The 21,970-nt window shown below is 38.1% G+C and overlaps 1 protein-coding gene across 2 annotated transcripts in view; it reads left to right on the top strand.

Annotated features, from left to right (window-relative positions):
- The window catches only part of PCSK5 (proprotein convertase subtilisin/kexin type 5), a 257,528-nt gene that overhangs the window by 185,229 nt on the left and 50,329 nt on the right, over window positions 1-21,970 (top strand). Inside the window, exons 17-21 of one of the 2 annotated variants that reach the window (XM_074855002.1) lie at window positions 1,379-1,463; window positions 4,117-4,214; window positions 4,767-4,896; window positions 6,702-6,817; window positions 21,559-21,661. In XM_074855002.1, the coding sequence (XP_074711103.1) occupies window positions 1,379-1,463; window positions 4,117-4,214; window positions 4,767-4,896; window positions 6,702-6,817; window positions 21,559-21,661 (532 nt within the window). Of the gene's footprint in view, window positions 1-1,378; window positions 1,464-4,116; window positions 4,215-4,766; window positions 4,897-6,701; window positions 6,818-8,644; window positions 10,823-21,558; window positions 21,662-21,970 lie in introns of those variants that run through there. The other variant, XM_074854999.1, reaches the window with a different exon arrangement.

Genomic DNA, 21,970 nt, shown 5'->3' with positions numbered 1-21,970 from the left:
CAAGGATCTTCTCAGAAATCTTCCTTTATTTTAAAAACCATCCTTAGTGGCAGCTTGTCTTTTCTGCTTGTGACTGGAAGTAACAGTAGCAGAACAAGGGCAGTTCAAGAGCAGGTCAGCTGCAGGACAGAGCAGGTTATCACTACCCCAGAAAGGAACAGACAGCACCCACATTCTGAAAGTGAGGCATTCTCCATTCCACCAAATTCAGATGATGTGGCACCAGATAGAAGAGATGCGTAATCGACCATGGTCTCTGAACTGGAGCTCTAAGAAAAATAGGCTCCTCAGATGTAAAATGTGGTTGCAATTAATGTTTCTGACAGACTTTGTGATGTGATGTGATGTGATGTGATGTGATGTGATGTGATGTGATGTGATGTGATGTGATGTGATGACCCAAGAGCAGTAATTATTCTCTGCCTTGTGAGACACCTGCCTTCAGTTTCCTCCTGTGATTGCCAAGTAGATTGCCCATGTTTAATTTTCAGCTTTGGCTAGCAAAAATACTCAAACATATATTTAAACATGTGCTTAAAACTACAGCAATTTCAGTTATCTTTAGACACATTCTTAGAAGATAAATATGTGCTCAGGAGCTTTGTTCATCTAGGTACCTAACCTTTTGCTTTCTGCATCATGAAGCTGTGTGTTCGTTTCTGAGAATCAGTAGAAACAGGTACTACTTTAATTATTTCGTTTTTCACTGTGCGACAACTACAGTAAAGGGAATTCCTTTCCACCCAATTCAGATAGATAGATGAAAATTTAGGATTAAACAGGAACATCAGGTTTTTCTTCTCAGAAATGTACATGGCACTGCATCTCAAAAGACAGCAGGTCTGAAGAGCGAGAGACATCTCTTAGAGTAAGGAGCTCTTGAGGTGAAAAGGCAGTTGTTAAGTAATTTATGTGTTGATTTTGTTAAGATCAGACCTGTTCATGCAGGTGTGTCTTTTAAGCACCAAATCAGGAAGACAGTACAAGCTGCTTGCATGGAAGGTGTAAGAGGTAAATTGCAGGACAGTCTCTGGAACACATGACAATCATTACTTCATATCACTGCTGTATGGAAAGATTATTTCAGTCCATATTATAAATAGTTAATATAAATTTAAAATGTTTATGAAGATTTTTTTAATGACTTCAAAGCATATTTTTCTCAGGATACAACTATAACTTCAAATGTTTAGAAATAAATTAAACCATTTGATGTTTAATGGAAAAAGCTAATGATAGGCAGATTTTAGCTATTTTAGTCTAGCTTGATGCTTCTCTTCCTGACGTCAAGCTAGAGAACAGTAAGTCATGTAATAATAATTTTATTAAATATAACTGACCAAGGTTTTCCTGGCTGTTTTCTTTTTTTCCTTTGTAGATAAGATTGTTTGCCGAAAATGTAGTGAAAACTGTAAGACATGTGTTGAATTCCAAATCTGCACAGAATGCAAACATGGCCTAAGGTAAGGAAATGATGGATGTCACTAAACTGAATACCTGAAGAGGCTTACAAGGCTGTGGATACACAGTGAAGAACATCAGATAGCTATTTAACCTTGCGTGGCCCTCATTTGATGTGTTCTGTCCCTGTTTAGTTTGTAATATTGTATTTTCCTGTGCTACTGTGTGCCAGTTTGGCTAACAACAGATTTTTAGAAGACCTTTCATTTCAGGTAAAATAAAAGCCAGAGTCATGTGGAAAGGTGGCTTCTTCACTTTTTTGACCTACAGTGTGTCAGTCAAGGATTATTTTAGAGGTAGAGCTGATGAATCATATTAATCTTTCTGATTCATTCCTGTGATAGTTAGGAGCTGTTTTCTTATCTTTATTGTATTTCTTCATACATCCAGTCATTCACTTATCTCAAGTACCTCGGGCTCAATTCTATTACATTATAGTGTGCACATATTTTAAATAGCAGTGGATATTTTTTCTTCATAGGGGGACTTAATCATTCTTGAAACTGATAGCTAAAACCCACAAAGCAGCAGTACACATTTCAAGCTCCTTTATGACCTTTTGATCCAAGCAGCAAAGGTCAAAAATCTTATAAAATTCATGATGGAATGTATGCTGGCTTTATGCCACAAAAAACATGAAGTTACTATTCAGTATCTATAGGGGTTCTTCTTGCAGAATATGAGCATTCTGCAAATGTTTTAAGAGTGAGATTTTACCTTCCATCAAAGTGGATTTTCATCTCTTAGTATAAGCTGAATGTTGTCTGCTTCTAGCGCATCAATAGCTGCACTCCTTTACATTTTGTAAAAGAATTCTCATTTCTGTGTATTTATGTTGCATCTAGATTTCCAAGTGCCTGCACAATTTTTATTACAAATATCTTTTGTTTTTTTAAAAGCGACCCTTTGAAAAGGAAGTGTGATCTAATGGGAAGGAAAACATGGGATAAAATCAGAATATCGGTCTATTTACGCTCTCTGTAAAATACAAGTATCTGCCTCCCTTCTAAAATGTTATTCAATTTGAAGTTTATGTTAAGATTTTGGACAATGTTAACAGACACAGCATGACCTTCTGTGTAACTGCCTAGTCAAATTAGTAAATTAGCAGTTTAGAAGTTCCTACAATGGGCAAATATGTCAGGAGACCAAAGATTACATAGTTTTGGGGCCTTATAGAACACAGTTGCTATAGAAAATTTATGCCCCCATTTTCTTTGTTTCTCAGGAACTGAGTTTCCCTGTCCATTAACACAAACAGCAGCTTGTTGCACCACTGAAGAAAGCAGTTAAGTCCATTCAGTGTGAGAAGAGAAAAAGAAATTGAAATATTAAAAACAAACAAACAAACTTTTTCTTGGGCAATATTAGCAAAATGAGATTGATATTTGGTAACATTTTGAAAAAACACCATCTGCGTGGGTGTTACAGATAAATGGAGCCTTGCAGGACATGCATTTCATACTTCCCAGTTGTTCAAAACTTGCTGCATTTTTTTGGCAACGTTATCTCTGGGCAGGGCCCTGGATGGGACTTGGAACACCTGGATTCCAGTTCTGGTCCTGTTACTGGCTCATTAAATAAACTTGGGAAAATTATTAGTTTTCCCATCTGTAAAAACATGATAATGCTACCTGCCTTGTAAAGCACTTTGAGGTGTGCAACTGAGGAAAAATAATAAAAAAGAAGGGGTTGTTAGGTTAATTGAATGTTAATCTAATTTTTTCTAAACTGGTACCATATATGGTCTTGAGAATTTCTAGTGGTGATAAGTACATACTTTTGTTGGATCCAGTCTGTAAAACAGGGTTAGCACTCACTCAGGGTGGTAATCCCCAGAGCTGAAGAGCATTTTTAGAGAAAGAGTTAAATTAGATGGAAGCTGAGGTACCACAGAAGATGGCAAACATGGCAGAGAAGTCCTAGCTTAAAATAAACAAACAAACAAACCCAATAACTGCTGTAGGCACCTTATACCATGAAAGCATAAACAGCTACTTAAAGGGAAACATGGATATGTAACTCTATGCTATTTCTTTTTCCTCTGTTACTCACTCTTTTGTGCTCTCTCTCAAAAGTGCCTGCAGGCAGAATACCTCCAACTGTAATCTCCCCAGCCATTCAGAACTGGCATTCAGTTAGAAGGTCTCAAAGAAAACTGCTATTGCAGAAAGAGGTGGTTGTTTTCCTTCAATGTGAATCTATTCTGTACCTGTGCAGTAGCATAGTGTCAGAAGATGCTGCTGGTCTTTCAAGAGAAGAATGAGATCTTGTTAACAAGTCCCTTAGCATTTTTTTAATACAGTGGTGCTGACCCTGTGCCAGATTCCTTGCAGGTAATTGCATTTTACATGCCTGAATTTTTAGTACTCTTGGCATTGCTCTTTTTTTTGTCTGTCTCATATTGCTTGGTAGTATTTACAATGGGTTAGTAAACAGCTTCTGTATTTCACCACAGGCAAAACTGCATTTCATTCCAACTTGAAGTGATTGCTGTTTCGAAATTTATAAAATATGACCAATGAAGAAAGATGATGAATCCTAATATATGGGTTGTTCTTTTATTGAAAGAGAACGACTGGTTTGTGCATGACCTTATTGTCCTCTGTTGCTGTTATCTGCCCAAACACTGTGCTTTTTTCCTTTTTCCAATAGTTTGCATGGCACTAGATGTGCTATCCGCTGTGAAGAAGGAAAATACCATAATGGTAGAGAATGTGAACCCTGTCACCGATCCTGTGCAACATGTGCAGGTACGCCACTGACACATATCTGCATCATTTCCTTTCCTCGATGTTTTCAGCTCTGATTTCACAGCTACAGTATAACATGATTGTTTACGTGTAAAAACTTAATTAACTTGATAGTTCTTTAATATATTTTAAATACATCAGACTTCTTTCAGCTAACATGAAAATCTAAGTTTTGTAATTGAAAGTGTGCATACAATTTTATTTTTTCTTTCCTTTTTTTCCTTTTTTTTTTTTTCCCTTATTAGTAGAGCTCATTCTGATTTCCAGTAACGCCCTCCATTTTCTTTCTGGGATGGAATAATGACTGATAGATTTTGTGCAAGCTTTAGAACTACCAATAGCCATTTCTTTAGAAAAAGATATGCTGAAATTACATAATGTCATTTATTCTAACCATGTACCTTTATTGCTTGATGTTGCTGTTTGAAAGAAAGTCAGGAAGGTAAAACATAGTCTCTAAAATGGTAAGATTTTGCTACAGTTAGAGATGGTGTCTGTTAGGCAATAAGAGGAACTAGCCAGTAATACAGTATATTTTCTCTCTGGTTTAAGGTGCTGGAGTAGATGCCTGTATAAACTGCACACAGGGTTATTTTATGGAAGATGGAAGATGTGTGCAGTCCTGTAGTAGTGGATATTACCTTGATCACTCTACTGAAAGTGGATACAAAAGCTGCAGAAGGTATGATCAGTGGCTGTCCCGATCCAATATCAGGGAGGGTTCTTAAACGATCCCAAGAGCAAGATTAAGACACAAACGAGGTCAGATGCCGTACAACCTTGTAAGCTTTATTTCCCATAACAACAGATAACAGCGATAGGACAGAGAGAAGAAGAAAGAAAGAGTCAGAATCCCTAAGCAAGCAAACGAAAGAGGTGCAGCAAGATTAGTTACCACCACCACGAATCCAGCGGTGTCCCGTTGGCTTGGTCTTGGTGTAGGTGATGGGGGATCCCTGCAGGTGATGGGGAATCCCCCGAGAGAAGAGTACGCAGTCCTTTTATCATCCCGGTCCCCACAATCAGTCCACCGATTTCCACAGAGCTCATTATCATATTCGCTACCCTGTGTTCCTCCATGCGCGCATGCCCAGGTGTTCATGGTGGTCGTACAGGGGGTGGGGAATGGTGAGGGCTGGGGCAACGGTCGGCCAGCAACGCCTTTAGCCTCCGCACATCCTCCTCATCCCGACTTCTTCCCCTGGCCCTGCACACACGCGCAGCTCGGTAGATGTTACGAAAGAGGTCGTTGTTCCAGCTTCGGGCAGACGCTGTGGGTTTTTCGGGGATATTTTTGTCCTCTTCAGGGCGTACTTCTTCAGTGCAACAGGATGTTGAGGCCTAGTTTAGGAAGTGGTGCAGTGCTGAAACAGGCAGTTGACACGGTCCGGCAGTCTTACACCACCCCGCAGCTCAGGAGATAGTAATGGCACAACAGCAATGCCGAGACAAAACGGCTGACACAGTCCCTTACAGTGGCTAATATATGTGTCTGATGTTTGGCAACATATTAGCTGTTACTGGAAAAAGATAATACTTACGAGAACATCAAACACAGCTGACTTCAAAAAATAGAAAAAATATGTTGCATGCTAAGCAAATGAAGGAAAAGTGGATTTTTTAAATTTTAGTCTGAGTTATATTCATGCAGGTCTTCTAAAAGTGTTTTTTCTTGTACATACGTGTGTGTCCTTCACTGTAAAAGAGCCTGTAGTGAGAACCTAAGTAGATATGCATAGAAATGTAAATTTTACAAATCTGGCAGAGGATCTGCATTTCTCGGTAAGAAAGGAAAATAGTCAAACTAGGTTTTTTTAATTGCAAGTTAATTACTATTCATAAGGACCATTTCAGTTCTTCAGCTGCATATTCAAACATAGCACAAGTATATTGCCAGACTGCTGTCCAGAATAACTCACCTGCCTCAGTGTACAAGTGGGTGGGTAAATCTTGAACAAGGCTGTGCTGTGCAAGGAAAGGACATTTTTTTCTGTTCCATTCTTTGTTAAAGAAATACCATTTGTTGCCCCGTGGAATAATTTATTATTGACTCACTTTGAGTTCAGGACAGGAAGGGAATCACCATGTGTTACAGTTTTCCACTCAAAAAAATAATCAGTACACAATGAAAGTATGATGGAGGCAGGAAGTTGATGAAAGGACTGGGCAGCAAGTCAGTCTTCCATCCTGTGGCTTTAGATTGTGCCTTGCTGCTGCATGTCTACACAATCAGCTTAACACTTTTGTTGATTACTTCTATATAGTTCCAAAATACTAGTATAATGCAACTATTTATTAAAAATTGTGAATAGAAAGTCATTGGAGAAAAGAAGCAGGACTGGGTTGCAGTGGGAGTTAATTATTTTTAATTACTATTAGAGCAGCTGATACCTCTAGAAACGGCAAACAAACCAATACAAAAGAGGTCTCCTAGGAACTCTTGTATTTGGTGAGGCCATAAGACCAACTCTTGCCATTGCCTTTCAGATGCGATGCCAGCTGTTTGGATTGCAGTGGCCAAGGAGACAGAAACTGTACAAGCTGTCCAAGCGGCTATAACCTAGACACTGGTGTCTGTGTAGTAGGAACAGTCTGCAAGGATGGTGAGTCCAATTCTCTGAGAAGATCCATTTTACCACTGCCAGCTTCTTGTTTTACATGTACTGGGTTGGTTTTAGTTTGTTTTTTTTCTTTTGTTACAGTCTTGATTTGAGGTCTACATTGCTTCTTAATTTTTTCAGGTTTATGAGAAGGAGAAAACTACATTTGTGTGTATTAATGAGATTAGTCACACCCACTTTACCTGAATTTTCCTAAAATAGCTTTCCTCCCTGCCAGCAACCTACTCTTCCTTCCTTATCTGTTCTTCAAAAGCCACTGCTTTCAAAAGATTTTTATATGAAGACCCTGGTGTACTGTCAATAGAAACTCATTTATCTATTTTTTCACTTTAAACTGTGAAAATGCTGGTAAGTGGAAAGGATTTTAAGTGCCTGTAGTATTGCTTGAATTATGTGAAAGGGTCATGAGACCAAAACAATTCTGAAATAGAGAGCACCAATTCGTAGTGCAGATTCGAACTTCCTCCAACTTCTCTGTGGCAACCAGGATAGCATTCTTATTGCATATGATTGGCTTAATTATTCACAAATATTCATTCCTTTCAAATGTCACAATCATAGAGACACTCAGTTAACATCATGCTTCCCTAGAAATGTTACTATATGAATTATTTGTAGATACAGCCCAACAAGTGCAGTCCAACAGGAAAATCATACCAGAACAAAGCCCAGTGTTAAGCCATGTGGAAAATACCTGACATTGGATGTACAAAAAGCTAACAATGACTCTTGGGTCCAGTTCATTTCTGCTGGATCTAGTAAGCGTTTTACCGAAGACTTAAAAAAAAAGAAAAAAGAAAGGATGCAGAGTTGAGTCTTTTTTCTGTGGACCTTTACAGCTCCTGCTGGAATTTAGGCCTTCAAACTTTGAAAAGTATCCTGTCCATCATAAAGTTACATTACAGGTACTGGCAAACCAGTTATGAGACCTTTTCACATGAGGACATTAGATGTGTTGTAATCTAGAGCAAGTCCAGAGAAGGTCAGATATAGAAGGACAAATTAAGAGGAAGTGTAATGCTGAGTTTTGAGTAACCACAGTCTCAGTATGAGTTCTGCAATGAGAGCATTTGACATACCAGTTTGGTCTTCAGTATGGTTGGATAAATATGTCTTTGTTTGTACATAGGCAACTTCAATCAGATACCCCTGTTGTTGCCCCAGACTGGGGACACCCCATCTCAGTACTGTCTCCCCCATTCTTCCAAGTGCAGCTGCCATGAAAGGGCAACACATCAGTGTGTGGGCCTTCAGGCAATTGCAATGCACCATGCTGGATTCCACCATACAGCACATGTTCTCAACAGTCTAGGGCAGCCAAGGAAAGTCCAGGAGGTTGTTTTTTTTACTGTTAATCTATAAAACATAAAGGGTCTCAATTCATTGCCTGACAATCACTTGTTACTAGTCTAACTCACTCTATAGGATTTGCATTTCTGTTGAGAATGTTTTATTCTTTTTCTGTGGTTTGACTGGTTTATTCTTTTAATTCATAAAAATTGAGAACAAATTCCTTTGCTGTAAATATCACTGTTTTCTAATTATTCTCTTTCTAATCTTTTTTTTCCTTTTCACAAATGGATACCAATCATTCCCTGTCGGACCACACAATATCTCTTCCTGAAAAAAAAAAAATGCTGTTGACTGAAATTCCTTTTGATGGACCAAATTTCCTACTTGCTACCTGCTCCTGAATGGTCTCTTCAACCAAATCTGCCTGTCTGACCAATTAAATCTTCCTCCATTGTACACGCCATGCTCTCCAAACCTTCAACCTCCCCTCCTTCTCTTGCTGCTGCCCTCTGGAAGCCACGGAAGAGTCCTGGGCCGAGGGAGGATTCTGTATGCTGGTGAAAAAGAACAATCTCTGCCAGCGGAAAGTGCTTCAGCAATTGTGTTGCAGAACATGTACGCACAAGGGGTGAACTGACACCTCCCAGCATCCTCCCGCTCCTGTAGACTTATAGATTAATCCATATTATTGAAAAAGGAAAAAAGGAAAAAAAAAAAAAAAAGGAAAAAAAATAAAGCAAACCACCTCTCTTTCTCTCCCCCCTCTTTGTCTGGGGAGATGGTGAACTGTTTGTTGGAACTTAATGGAAAAACTACAACACGCCTACCTTTCATAACTGGGTGTCTAGAGCTAAGCATCCAGGATCACAGAGTCAGTATTGTGTGACCAAAGCATTTGATGCCAAAATTAACGTTTAACTCATGATTTGATTTCCTGTCAACCTTAGGATTATTCCTGTTTTTTGAAGGTCCTTTTTCTTCCCTTTTTTTCCTGCTTCTTTCCCCTTCAAGATGTTTAAAGAGTGCTTCAAGAATACAACACAAGTTTACATGGATTAAAACTAAACAATACAAAAATGTTTGCATTAGTCTTTTTTGTGCTATGTGTATTGACAGGGGGAACTTGAGTTCCTGAGGGGATCAGAAACATCATTAGCTGCAGGACTAAGTTCTGCCCCTTTTGTAACAGTATTTAAAAAAAGTGAACATTTCTGCACACATTTCTTTCTTACTTCCTCTGCTGTGTGCTGTTTTTTGTATCACATGCAGTATGTATATATGTTTGCCCAAAATGTGGTTTTGGTCATATAGATTTCATTTTTAGACAGCTAGCTTATTAACAGATATGCTAGGATTTTTATTTTATTTTTTTAAATTGTCAAAGCTATTTCAAATAAACTTTAAAAAAAAAATATTGTTCCTGTAGTGAACAAATTCAAAAGATACTACTTCTCTTGGTTTGCATAAGCGAGAGTAATGTATACGCTCAGAAGTCAGAAAACATTGCTAACATGTAAGAAGCATTCATAAATTATTGTTGTCTTGTAACGTTCACAAAAAAGGGGATATTATCATACAGATATGTGGAGTTATTTCATAGTGCTCATATGTAAATGCCAGTGTGACTATATGCGACAGCATGTGTTTACAGGACTGGATTTGTAATTGTGCCAAATACATCTCCAGGAATAATTACATATAGGGCAATAAATCAATGGTTCTTTTGGTGTAACAATTGTGTCATGATGGGCCTGAATCTACTTTTATCTGCTCACAATAGAAATTCCAGCAGGGAGAGTCCTGCTGAGGGCAATGGAGTTACCTCACTGTAAAACCATCCTGGGTGGCGAGAGAAGCGGCCCCTGCCTTTCTGTCTTTACCCAGGCACACAGCTGCCAGCACTAATTCCTGTTTAATATATCTTCATCAGCTTCACTTAGCATACTGTTCAAAAGACAGTCATTTAGCAGAAAACAGAAAATTGAACTTCAAAGGTACTGTTTTCAGGGGATAATACTTAAAATGTACAAAATGTCTTTCTCAGTTATCTTTCTGGGGCACACAAATAGAAAATGGATTGCAGGTGTTTAAGCATGTAAGAAAATAAAGAGGATCAAAAATTATTGTGGAAATTTTACAGACTAACAGATACAAACTTATAGATGTGGCACCTTTAGCAGAGAGCAGGTAAACTATTGCAACCTAGTTCAGTATGACAGGGGATCCGTCAAGCTCCTTTGGTGCCCATTACAAGTTTCCTGATCAACATTCAAATTTAAAAGAATTCAGTTTGTGCTAGTTTAACTACTAGTCTGTTACTGCCTCATTTCTCAGTATAACATGTTTAACTAGAACATAATGCTTTCAAAGTTTAAGTTAATATTATATATATTATATCTATAAATATATATTCATAATTGAGATTTAATTATGTAATGGATTGTAAAGAATTTGTTTGGATACTTACAAATGTCTCTAACACTATTATAGAGAAGAAATTAATATCTTTGTTTTCTTTAAAAAACTGACACGTTGTTATATCCAAATTCATTTTTACTGAAAAAATACTGTACATGTGTAAAATGTTCAGTTGTTATTTGTAAAACAGGGTAGTTCTGTTGTAATTGATATTGGCCAAAATCAATGTTATTCCATATTTTATTTTTTCTATTAAATTAACCTAAATTCCTGTTCTTTTGGTCTGGAAAAACATGTTGATAATATATATGTAAAATATCTTTGTTGAGGGGCACCAGTAGCTTTATGGTATAGAGCACTTAGATACCACACACAACTCATTGAAACAAATTGGGAGGGTAAGGGTGTTTAATTTTATTGCAGGGTTTTTTTTGTTTTAAGTGATGGAATTTGTGATTGCAGAAATGTCTGGCTTCCATGGAGGACACCTTTTGTTTAGTAGCAGCACAGCCATGTCTGAACCCTAGTGGATAACAGTGTTGGCTTCCTCTGACCTGTATAGAGTTTGTGATGAGTCTAATCTCTTGCATGTTTAGGATTAAAAAGTGAAATGCATAACTACCTATTGGCTCAGACAGTTTAGGAGGAAGGTTTCATCTTTGCAGTCATACATGGCCACTTGCACAGTGAGATATTGATGTCTGTTCACATGCCAATTCTGACAGCCAGTACACCTCAGATCACAAGCCCATTCTTCCACTTGAGAACAGCAGGCTGTCTGTCCTTACCAGAAGATCAAAATGGCTCCATGTAGATTAATCTGTGATCCCTGCAGAGTGAGATCCTCCATCAGCATTAGCTGATGCTCTGGTTCATTTCCCACTTAGTCCTACAACCTGGATGGAGACCAAGTGGCAACTTATCCAGGAAGTCATATATGCAGGTGACATTTTAAGCATGTTCACTGAGGTCATGTAAACAAATTCCTGAAAAAATCTTTTCAGCCTTAAACATCTCATTGTCACCAACTTGGTTTGAAAACAAGGAGTTAAGTCATCATTCTCACAGTTTCCCTGTCAGTCCTGGGATCAAGCGTATGTGGGATGGCACATTCCTAGCAGTTTGGTAAGACCACACCTGGAAAAAAAGGTGGGCCTAACCCTTACACCAATACCATATGAAGAACTGCTTCTTTCAGCTCCCACTCCATCTTCCAATTGTCATGAGAAATTCAATCAATCATGGTGTCTTTTATTGTCAAGATTTCATCTTCTTTGGATAGGAAACATACAAAGAGTGATAATAAACTTGTCATACCTCTGGCCAAAGAAGTCTGCTCTAGAGAGCTATCTATAATGTTGAGGTGTGAAGTCTCACAGACAAGTAAGCATAGGACTGAGTTTTAGGCTGAAAACTAGTACTTTCTGGTGTCAGCTCAGAGTCTTTGATCATTTTTTATTTGTGATGCCTTAATAGCAGTGGCCAGATGCAAGCAGAATTCATAAGCAGCACTATAGTTAGTCCTTGAACAAGAGGATCACTGCAGCAACAGGACTGCAATTGAAGGAAGCTGGTTTGTTCCCAGCTATAGATTTTTCTTAGGTGATCAGTCCTCCCTCTCTGATTCAATGGTGAGTATTTTGGAGTGTTCAGTATCTAACACTCTGTTGTTGGCATACAGAACAGATATGGACCATTTTAGGAAAATCAGAAGCTGCTAAGCATGAACGAAATGATCCATTTCTCCATGTCTGAAAGGACTGTGGATGGTACCAGTCCAAATCTGTTCATTGATTTCTGCCTTATTTATATCACAAATCAAAAAGCAATGACAAATTAAAAATGCTCTTCTAGTTAAGACATGTCACTTCCATAGTAAAGTATTTGCCAGTTCATGTCTGTTTAGGAGAATACTTACACATTCCCTGATTTAAATGCAAACTGGACACCCAACTAGACCTGTTCTTTATTAAAAATCTCAAAAACAATGACAGCTTTGGTCCAAAAAAAGAAACCTCATACATGTGCTAACACTATTTTTAACGGGAAAAAAGTTTAGCATGTCCCAGACCTGCAGAACATCCTGCAGAGGCCTGTTGTGTGAGGGCATCATTTTATGATAGAAGTGTTTCCTTTTCTGCAATGGGGTTACAGCCTTCCTCCCTTTCTAGCTGAAGCTCTTCACTTCAGCCACACACCAGTGTTGTGGGATCAACGAATCCGATATCTGCCAGGGTATGCTGGTGGAAACTGTATGCTTCTGACCAGTAGCTCCTGAGGCTCTTGGCTTAGACTCTGCCTACCCACACACCAATCTCCACTGGCACATCCTGCCTCTTTCTGGGGAGGCTTTGCAAACTTCCCCTCTGTGGAGAACACTCTTTTCTAATAAAGATTTCCTTATGAGACCTTACAGACTACCCCAATCTCTATTGGGATTGCAACTTTCCAATGTCCTGTGAAATTCTGAACAACCCCTACCACTGAATATATTGTGTAACAGCAAAGCTGCTGCTTGTTCCACATTATCAGGTAATAAGAGGTATGACAGTTGTCACTGAAGATGAGTAAACCTGTATAGAGAGATACTAGACCTGACAATTTTATCCATCACTAAATACAACTTCCAAATGGTGATGACCAAGTTAATCCTCTTAATAGCCACATCACAACTAGAGTTTATATGTGTGAGTGGCCACTTTAGGTAACTATCTGCTACTTTTTAATGAAATTATTTAATGAACTGAATGACTGTAAGAATAAATTCAAGATTCCTGTAAAGACATTTAAGTGACTGCTTGTATGAGTCAAAGCTTTCAGTTTGCAGTGCAACTCGCAGAACAATAACATGTCTGTGATCCATTACCATGTCTTATATTTATATTGGATATGCCATTGTCATGTCATTGGTACAGAATGAATCAAGAAAAGTTCTGCCACTAGATATTTGTGCAAAATATTTTAAGTAAGCCTTAAAAAAGTTTTACAGCATACAAAGAGAAATCCCGGTCAAGTTTTCATCAAAAAGAAACCAACACCAACAATGACCTGCATGAGCTTGTTCAGAATATGCAGCTTCAATACACATAAAAAAAAAGGTTGAAAATGTATTTTTGGTGAACATTTTGTTTAGCAGGGGAAAACTGATTTTTGTTTGGCATAATTTTTATTTACTTGTCGTACTTAAACTATATTGGGAGATTTCAATTTTTAATGAAATTAATTATCTGATTATTTACTATCACCTGTCATGAGAGTGTATTAGGGCTTAAATCCTCCTCATTAGTAAGGACTAAAGAATTGTGAGTAGCAACACAGTGTCCTTGAGAGCAAACTAAGGCTCTGAACCTTTGGATTGCATCCAACCAGGGAAGTGCAACCAACACCTGCATTTCCACCACTGGTTCCACACTGATGAGCAAAGATCTGTTGAAGTCCTGGGACATTTCTGTGAAGTCTCAGAGCATAGTAATATTGGCTCTCACTAGGGAAACTGTTCTGAAATCCTCAGGATAAAGCCAGAGAGGTTGCAGTAATGTTCACCTCCTGTGTAAGAATAGCAGACACGACCACAGAATTATATTTTAATAGTCACACTGTGATTGAAATGATCCTGGAAGCACTTTCTTTCTAGATTAGAAAGCAATGTTTATTGCATAAAAATGAAGCCAATTTTCACTTCTAGTATGGGAAATGTAGTCAAAGGAAAGCATATTATGGTGAGAAGGCTCGGAGCATTAAATAAAATAGTTCCAGTAAGCAACAAATGCAGCCTCTCAGTGCCACACCAAAGGCTGGGTTTTGTTACATCTCTTTTTTTGAGCAGCTCATGCGTTTGCTGCCAAAGATGGGCAAGGCATAGCTTAGAAGAATGCCTCTTGTACAATCATTTATTTATCAGTCTTTCTCACTGCATGGGGGACGGATTTGTTGAAGGTCTTCTGGGAAAACATCACTTTTCAAAGCAAAAATTGTCCCATCACAAAACACAGTAGACATCTTTGCTTTATGTTGTTACACAATGAGCTGATTAAGTACCCATTTTTCCAATCATGCTGGGGGGGAGAAGCTAGAACACTGACAGTCAGTGAATATTTATTTACCCAAGGAGAATTAATGGCTCCATCATGCAAACTCAGTAATAGCACTGAATGTTCACTGGAGCATGACTAGTGTAATTTAGTTACAATTCAGATAATACTGCATATCTTTTCCATTTACAATTGTCCTTGGCCTGCCCACTGCCCTCTTCCTGGTGTCTGCAGATGTTCTTTGAGATGTGAGTTGAAAGGAAAGTCTAACACCTGATTGCCTGTCTCCAATTGATTTCATTGCTGTCAGCCATGGTGCTTGTGACCATGCTAATTACTGTTCTGTGCAATGTCACTGGATCAAAAGACAGAAATTACTCAAATATTAATTCTCAAATAAAGTAGTCCCTTTTCTTACTCCAAGAACAAGGCCATACTAAACTGAAGTTGTGTACATGCTGCTCTTGCTGGGTCTGCCTCTACCACAGCCTCCGTGGACACTTTCAATTCCAAGGCTGAAAAGAGGGTTCAAAGAGTTCCCACAGCCAAACAACTCCACAAAGCCTCTCTTCAGCTATATCTGTATTAGAAGGGCTGTATCATTTACCTGTTTCTGCACTCTCAGCATCTAACATGTGATTGGTAAAGGGAACATCTGGGACTGTGCTTTCCAGGGTAATCATCAAAAGCGATTACCTTGGCTATTCCTGAAATGGTTATAGTGGAGATGAGGAACTAGGGAAGATTTTTAAGCAAGGGAAGATCACCAACATAAGGGTATTGAGCTGGCTGAAGAGTTACACATAGGAATAAAATTTAATCCTTTATACCTCTCATTAAAAGCATAATTTGGTCTGCTCCTTACTTTCAAGGAGATAAACTTTTATCTTTTTGGCAGATTTCTTTCAGGCTTTAATATGTACTCATCTCTGCAAATTAAACAGAAATTGCATTTAATTAGCAATATGAATCTATGTTGTTATATCTTGTCAGGGACACAGTTTACCAGCTGAAATCTGTTCAATTATCCGCAGATCAGCAGATCTGTGTTCACATCCTGATTAAGTTGGAGATCTCCAGTACAAACGCTCTGTACAGGGGTCTCTCTGTTTAAGATGGATGACACCACTGAGACATCCAGATCTTCCCATTTCAGGTTTATGTCTATCCAAGTCAGACTGCAGAAACCCTGTGGACAGGGAAGGCTCTGTGTATGCAAATTACGTACTCCTTGCTGTATAACATAGGAAAGAGACGCCGTGCTACCATGGTTGCCTCTGGAGTATGACATGTGTTTTCCTCTGGCATTGAGAGATCCTATCTTCAATATACTCCAGGTGCAAATAACACCAGCTTTTACTCAACTTATATAGTCAGCTTCCACCTTTCTTTTGCATATTTCACAGGAAACTACCTAGATTTCCAGGGAAGTACTATCAGCACAATGAAATAATTTTCAGTGAGATTTAGGTGTCTCTGTTCCACTGCCCTTTAGTAAATTCCCAGCTACTGATCTTCACAAAAAAATAGGAAGATTGACAAGATCAGACAGGGGAATTTTCAGTTGGGAAGCTCCAGAAATGAAGAGGCTAAACAGATTTTTTTCCATTGTCAGTCTAAAATTTTGAGAGTGCAATAGTATTTCCTCCTTCAAGAAGTGAGAAGGCTACAGAACAAAGCATTAGCAATACAGATCAAGATTGGTCCGTTCCCCTTCCTGCTTTCTCATGGGGCTGTCAAATTGCAGGCTCCAAGTGAGCAGCAGAAAACCATGCCAGTCTCTGACCTTTGTGCTTACACAGGCAAGGGAGAAACCCTGATCTCAGCCAGCTTTTACTTCCAGGCATCCACATTATTAGCACAAACGGATGTTTAAAGCTGATTTTTAAAATGCTAAGTAATGTCTTTCTGGAGTCTGTTTATGCCCACTCAGTACCCCTGAGAGCTCTGGCTCTTCAATGGGTTTCTAACAACCGTTGTATAAATACTACATAGAAATGAGGGAAGAAACACACAGAATAAAGAGAAAAAAAATCCTTTTGTGTCAGCAAAAAAGGCAGCTTTGGCTAACGTAAATATTTTTATTCTGCAAGGGAAAGAATAGAGGGCTGTGTAAGATAGTGTGGTTGATAAAGGCAGTTGCTCCTCTCCAGCCTGTCATGATTAAAGCTAACCTGAGGCTCTGTGTGATCTCACCTAATCCTGCAACAAAAGGGCTTTTCATCCTAAAATCATTATATCACACTCAGCTGCACACAGCACTATTCAGGGAAGAGATGTTCAGGCCTTTTCAAGGTTCTGCTTTGTCCCTTGGCACAAGGGAGAACTTCACTGACTTAGGAACCAACATCCTAATTTCAGCCTTCTGGTTCATCACTGCCTAGAGCACTTTTGAAAAAATGACTGCCAATCCTGAATCCGTCGCATCGCCTTAGCACCCCAAAGCTCTGCCCATGAAGGATAACTTCTTTGTCCCTTCTGCACTTCCAAACAGGGAGACAGAAATTTGGTAGTTGTGTAGAATGACTGAGTGGAGAAGAATAACTAGCAGGAGACTGAAAGCTGAAGCTAGACAAATAATTGGAAACCAGGCTCAAATTTTCTATGACTGCCCAAAATTTTTGGGGAAAGGAAATTCTGTAATCTCCATCCATGTTCTAACATTTTCAAGATGAAGACAAGATTTCTTTCAGGGAACTGTAATCTATCAAACATTAAGGCTTTGGACTAAACAGAGGGGTAACTTCAAAAGGAATCCTCAGGGTGAATTTTAATGGCTTGTTATATGCAGGTTACCCCAAGTTCCTTATGGACTTAAGCTTTATAGATAAATACTTCTTCAGCAAAACTCAAGGAGCTGAGCCCACAAGCCAGCCAAAATAAAATGTAACAAGGCCGGACAGGGAAAAAGCAGAGAGCTCCCTAAAACCGAAGGCTCTCAGTTCTCACTGCTGATTGATGAAAAATAATTCTGATCAATATTTCTTTATCTGCTCTGTGAAACCTTTGTTAACCCATAAGATAACATAGAAAATCCCAAGTACAAAATCTATATCCAGTTTCCTATGAAACTAAACAAGCAAAAGGGAAGAAATAAGGTCATTTTTTCGTTGATTATAAAGAAAAGCCACTGGGGCAATGCTATAGAAGATAGTCAATGAACATTTTTAAATTAGATAAAGTGATGTTTTGATTCAGAAAAGTGGGAAAGTAACATGCGACTTGCAATGATTAAGTCTCATGGGAGGGCTACAGGAGAAAGATTCATTTATGACTGCCAGCACATAAAACTGTATATCTCCAGGCATAACTTGCAAGGATATTCACACCCTTATCTAACTGGTCTTCTGAAATACCATGTGTTGTCAATAAATGGCACAGCTTTTGGAAAGCAGGAGAGAAATAGTGACAAGATAGGAGCTGTACACTTAATACTGCTTATACAAAGACATAGCAATGACCTGGACCTGGCAACTGTGGTAGTGTTCTAGTCTGGGACTCAGGAGAGACAGGTTCTAGTCTGCTATTACACCCTAACTTGATGATCTTACTGCATTTCAGTTTTTCTGCCTCCTTAATGGGAGATAATAGTTCTTACCACATTTTAAAATGCATCATATTAACTGATAGGAACTCAGCATAAGTGTAGGGTTCTTGTATGCAACCTGATGTGGCCCAGATATGGAATTAAACATTTCTAAGTAGGGACACAAAAAAATTATACATGCAAATCTTCCTATTATGAAGCATTATGTCTGTTAACATAGCCTTATTCCTATAATACCTTCAGTTCCTTTTTTTAAACAAAGTGATTTTTTTTTTTTTAACAAGGTGACAAGGTAACAGAATTGAGAAATAAATGAAGGTTAAATATGGGATGATCCAAAGTAACTGACAAGCATTGACTGATTGAGGACATAGCTGAGATGCATTGCTGAGAGTATTCCCCCATTACATATATTGGACAGATAAAGAATTTTGATACAGAAGAAAGGAAAAAAAAGGCTTTAGTAACCAGTATTTATCTAGTAAGATTTGTAAAGAAATATATTGTCCACAACGAAACAGTTACACTGCCCTGTGGTATAGTTTAAAAGTTTTCTTTAAAGTTGCATTTCAGTGTTAACTCTTTGAATATCCACTAAAAAATATTTTGTTATCATCTAGTGGCAGATCTAGAGTTCTAGATTGACTTGCAATTCAGAGGGTCTAATATGTAAGTATTTTCTGGTGCACATTCTTATAATAGTATGCTTTAAAGTGCATCAAGTTGGAGGATAAAGTAAGCAGAAAACTGGTCTTCCTGGCACTATTCCAGCACAGCTGAAATTAATTACAGCATTTCCAATGGAAGCCATAACAAAGAAATAAAAAAATCCTTTTAAAACTAAGCACTTCTACCATGTGGGAAGGATTTGAGTGGACATAGCTGAGGTATATGAATTAGCAGCTCAGGTCCGATGGATAAGCACACAGGCAGTGCAGGCAAATAAAGTGAAGGACTGGAAAAACAAAAAGTTTTTCTAACATGTGTCAAAAACAACATCAGAGAAGCAATTTAATAATGCCCTGACTGATTTCCCAGTGATGTAAAGCTGGTAGTATAAAGCACTGAGCCACCAAACCTGCAATAGGAAGACTTTTCAGATACTGCATTTTTTCATGGTTCTGTATCATCCAAATATATATGTGTGCATATATATATGTATCAAATCATATTTTAAAACCTCATAAAACATTTGAGATCATGGCATTCCATGTTATACCCTCTGAATATGTATCAGAAAGACTCAAGAGTCCTACATTAAGTAAATCTGTCAATGGCCTGATGATCTACTGGACAGCAGGCCACAATCATTTTTTCTAGAAAATGAGAATCATAAATACTCCATACTGTGACAGTTATTCATAAATACAACATTATAGTTCAGTAATATCTGGATAAATTCAGACTCCTGCTGAATTTTGTGTCAAACAGCTGTACAATTTATAATTTTTGTAATTAGTCCTTCATAAAGGATTAATGACATTAATCTATCATACAACAATACCATAAAGGATTAATGATATTAATCTATCATACAACAATACAGTGTTGCAGTTCAGAAATCTACACCACTTCCATGGAATTATGTCAATTTATATGTTTCAAGTTTTGGCCTATATGGGCATGTGTGTAATTACATAAATGCATCTATCTATATATATATATGCACCAAATGCTCTTTGGATAATGAGAACTATAAAAATGTGTGAATGTGTATGTATACACAGATTTCTGTTTCCCTGATCTCATCAAGAGACTGTTCATTTGCTCCCAGTTCTGAACGTCTTCCCAGGTAACCATGATCCAAGACCAGCCTCTGAGGAGTACTGTCTTTGTATTTTATGTGGCTCTGTCACTGGCTTTTGGCTTGTCTTTTATCTTTTTCCTTTCTTCAGGAGACACACAAACCTTTACCAAATGAAAATTGTGTCTTTACCTACATGTTGGGTACTTCAGGTTTTGCCCACAATGGGGTGGACATCCCAGTTGGTATGCCTTTATAATTATGCTGTTCCCATCCCCTTAAGCATGATAAGAAGTACCCCAGCTTATATCTCATACCAGAGATTTCAACTACTATAAAATTTGTTAATACAGATTAATATGGAGTAGAAAACACAAGGGACAGAGAATGTAATTTGCAGTATTTTAGAAAAATCTTTCTTTCCTACATCTTTTTACACTTACAGCAATAGTTTGTACAGTGCATTTGCTCTACAATGTAAGGAACTCATTTCAACTGAGAGCCAAAACCAAGTCATTCCACATTTTTATTTTGACTCTTAAAGTTCATTGCATTTGCCAAATCTGGATTTCCCAGTAGCAATGCAAGTGGAAAGACTTTCTTCATATTGAAGTATCCATAGAAACTGCAGGTTTTATGTATTATATAAGACTCACTGCCCAAGCTCTTCCATTACTTAAGAATGAAGGAACAGCCAATTCTCTCAATATATAGATTCAGTTGGAATAAGTTTTCCTATAACAAACTGACATACAAGACCCAACCTTGAGCTTTACAAAACTGCTTGATAAACCAACTTACTGTCCCCACACAATGCTGCACACAGATACAGTATTCATGGTACATACCAAATTAATATCTACTCTGAGATTTATGAAGTATACAGCCTATCAGTTTGTACCAATATTTTAATTAATATTCAGATAAATAATATTCAGATCAATAAATAAAGACACAAACTTTGTACTTCAGTGCCACAGTAGTATTAGTGTATTCATGATCTGGAAGTTTTTATATGTTTATCTCAGTTTTAAGGCAACAATTCATATAACACAAACCTATTTCTTTGAAGTCCAAATGGGTGCTTGGGCACAAAATTTTCATTGCACCTAAATGAGAGCCTAGGTCTTTTAGGTGTGGTGTGTTCAAGCAGTGGCTTGGGAGGAGGACAAAAAGGTAGAGGTTTGGGAAGCACAAACATGTCTCTGACTAGTGGAAGCCTACTCAAGCTTACTTCTTCTCATGTAACATACCCCACACCCATGACAGCACACTCTTTATGCTGCAGCTTGAAATCAGGAGCCTGTTGCAGCTGCACCAAAGGACATTAGGTAAGAATACTCCTAGGTTTTGATGTAACTCTACATGGTGAATCTCAAAGACCCCCATTGCTTACACTGATGCAAAAGAAATAGCATTAACCCTAACAAGAAGAATCACTGTTAGATTCACATGGAAAATAAAAATAAGTAAATAAATAAATAGGGACAAGAAACTACTAATTCTGAGTATCCTGCTTCACCAAGGGAGCCAGTACTTGTTTTCCTGATACCACAAGGAAATGTGCGCATTTCAGTAATTCAAAACAGATCTAATTCCTTTTACTCATTATACTTTCCAACCTGGCTTGGTGCATGTCTTTTTGTAACGTGAGGTATTGATCTGAAATAAACAAATTCTTTTCTACCAGGGGAATATCTTGATGATTTCCAAGAATGTCAGTTGTGTGAAGCATCCTGTCAGAAGTGCATTGGACCTGAGCCAGACAATTGCATCAGCTGCCCACTCACAAGGTAATTGTGCAGCACAAAAACCTCACATTGTCATCTGGAGAAGTAGCTGTATGGTCTTTAGCACTAGCTTCTAGTGTCAACTGAAGAAGTGAGCAATGATTAGGGCAGACAAAACCAGGGCAAGTGAGAAAACAAGTGTTATGTGAACAAGACTGTTGGCTACACTGGCAGTTAATGTTTAGCCAGATGGGTCCCACAGATACAAAAAAAAATGCTTTTAATATGTGTAATAGTCTTTCTTTCATTGTCATCCTTTCAAACTCATAATTGCTAGAATCACAACAGTGACAAATTTAACAAGAGCCTAGG

The sequence above is a fragment of the Strix uralensis genome, chromosome Z (genome assembly GCF_047716275.1).
Source record: "Strix uralensis isolate ZFMK-TIS-50842 chromosome Z, bStrUra1, whole genome shotgun sequence".
Taxonomy (NCBI): Eukaryota; Metazoa; Chordata; class Aves; order Strigiformes; family Strigidae; genus Strix; species Strix uralensis.
The sequence above is the reverse complement of the archived record's forward strand: the minus strand, read 5'-3'. Positions and strand labels throughout refer to the sequence as shown.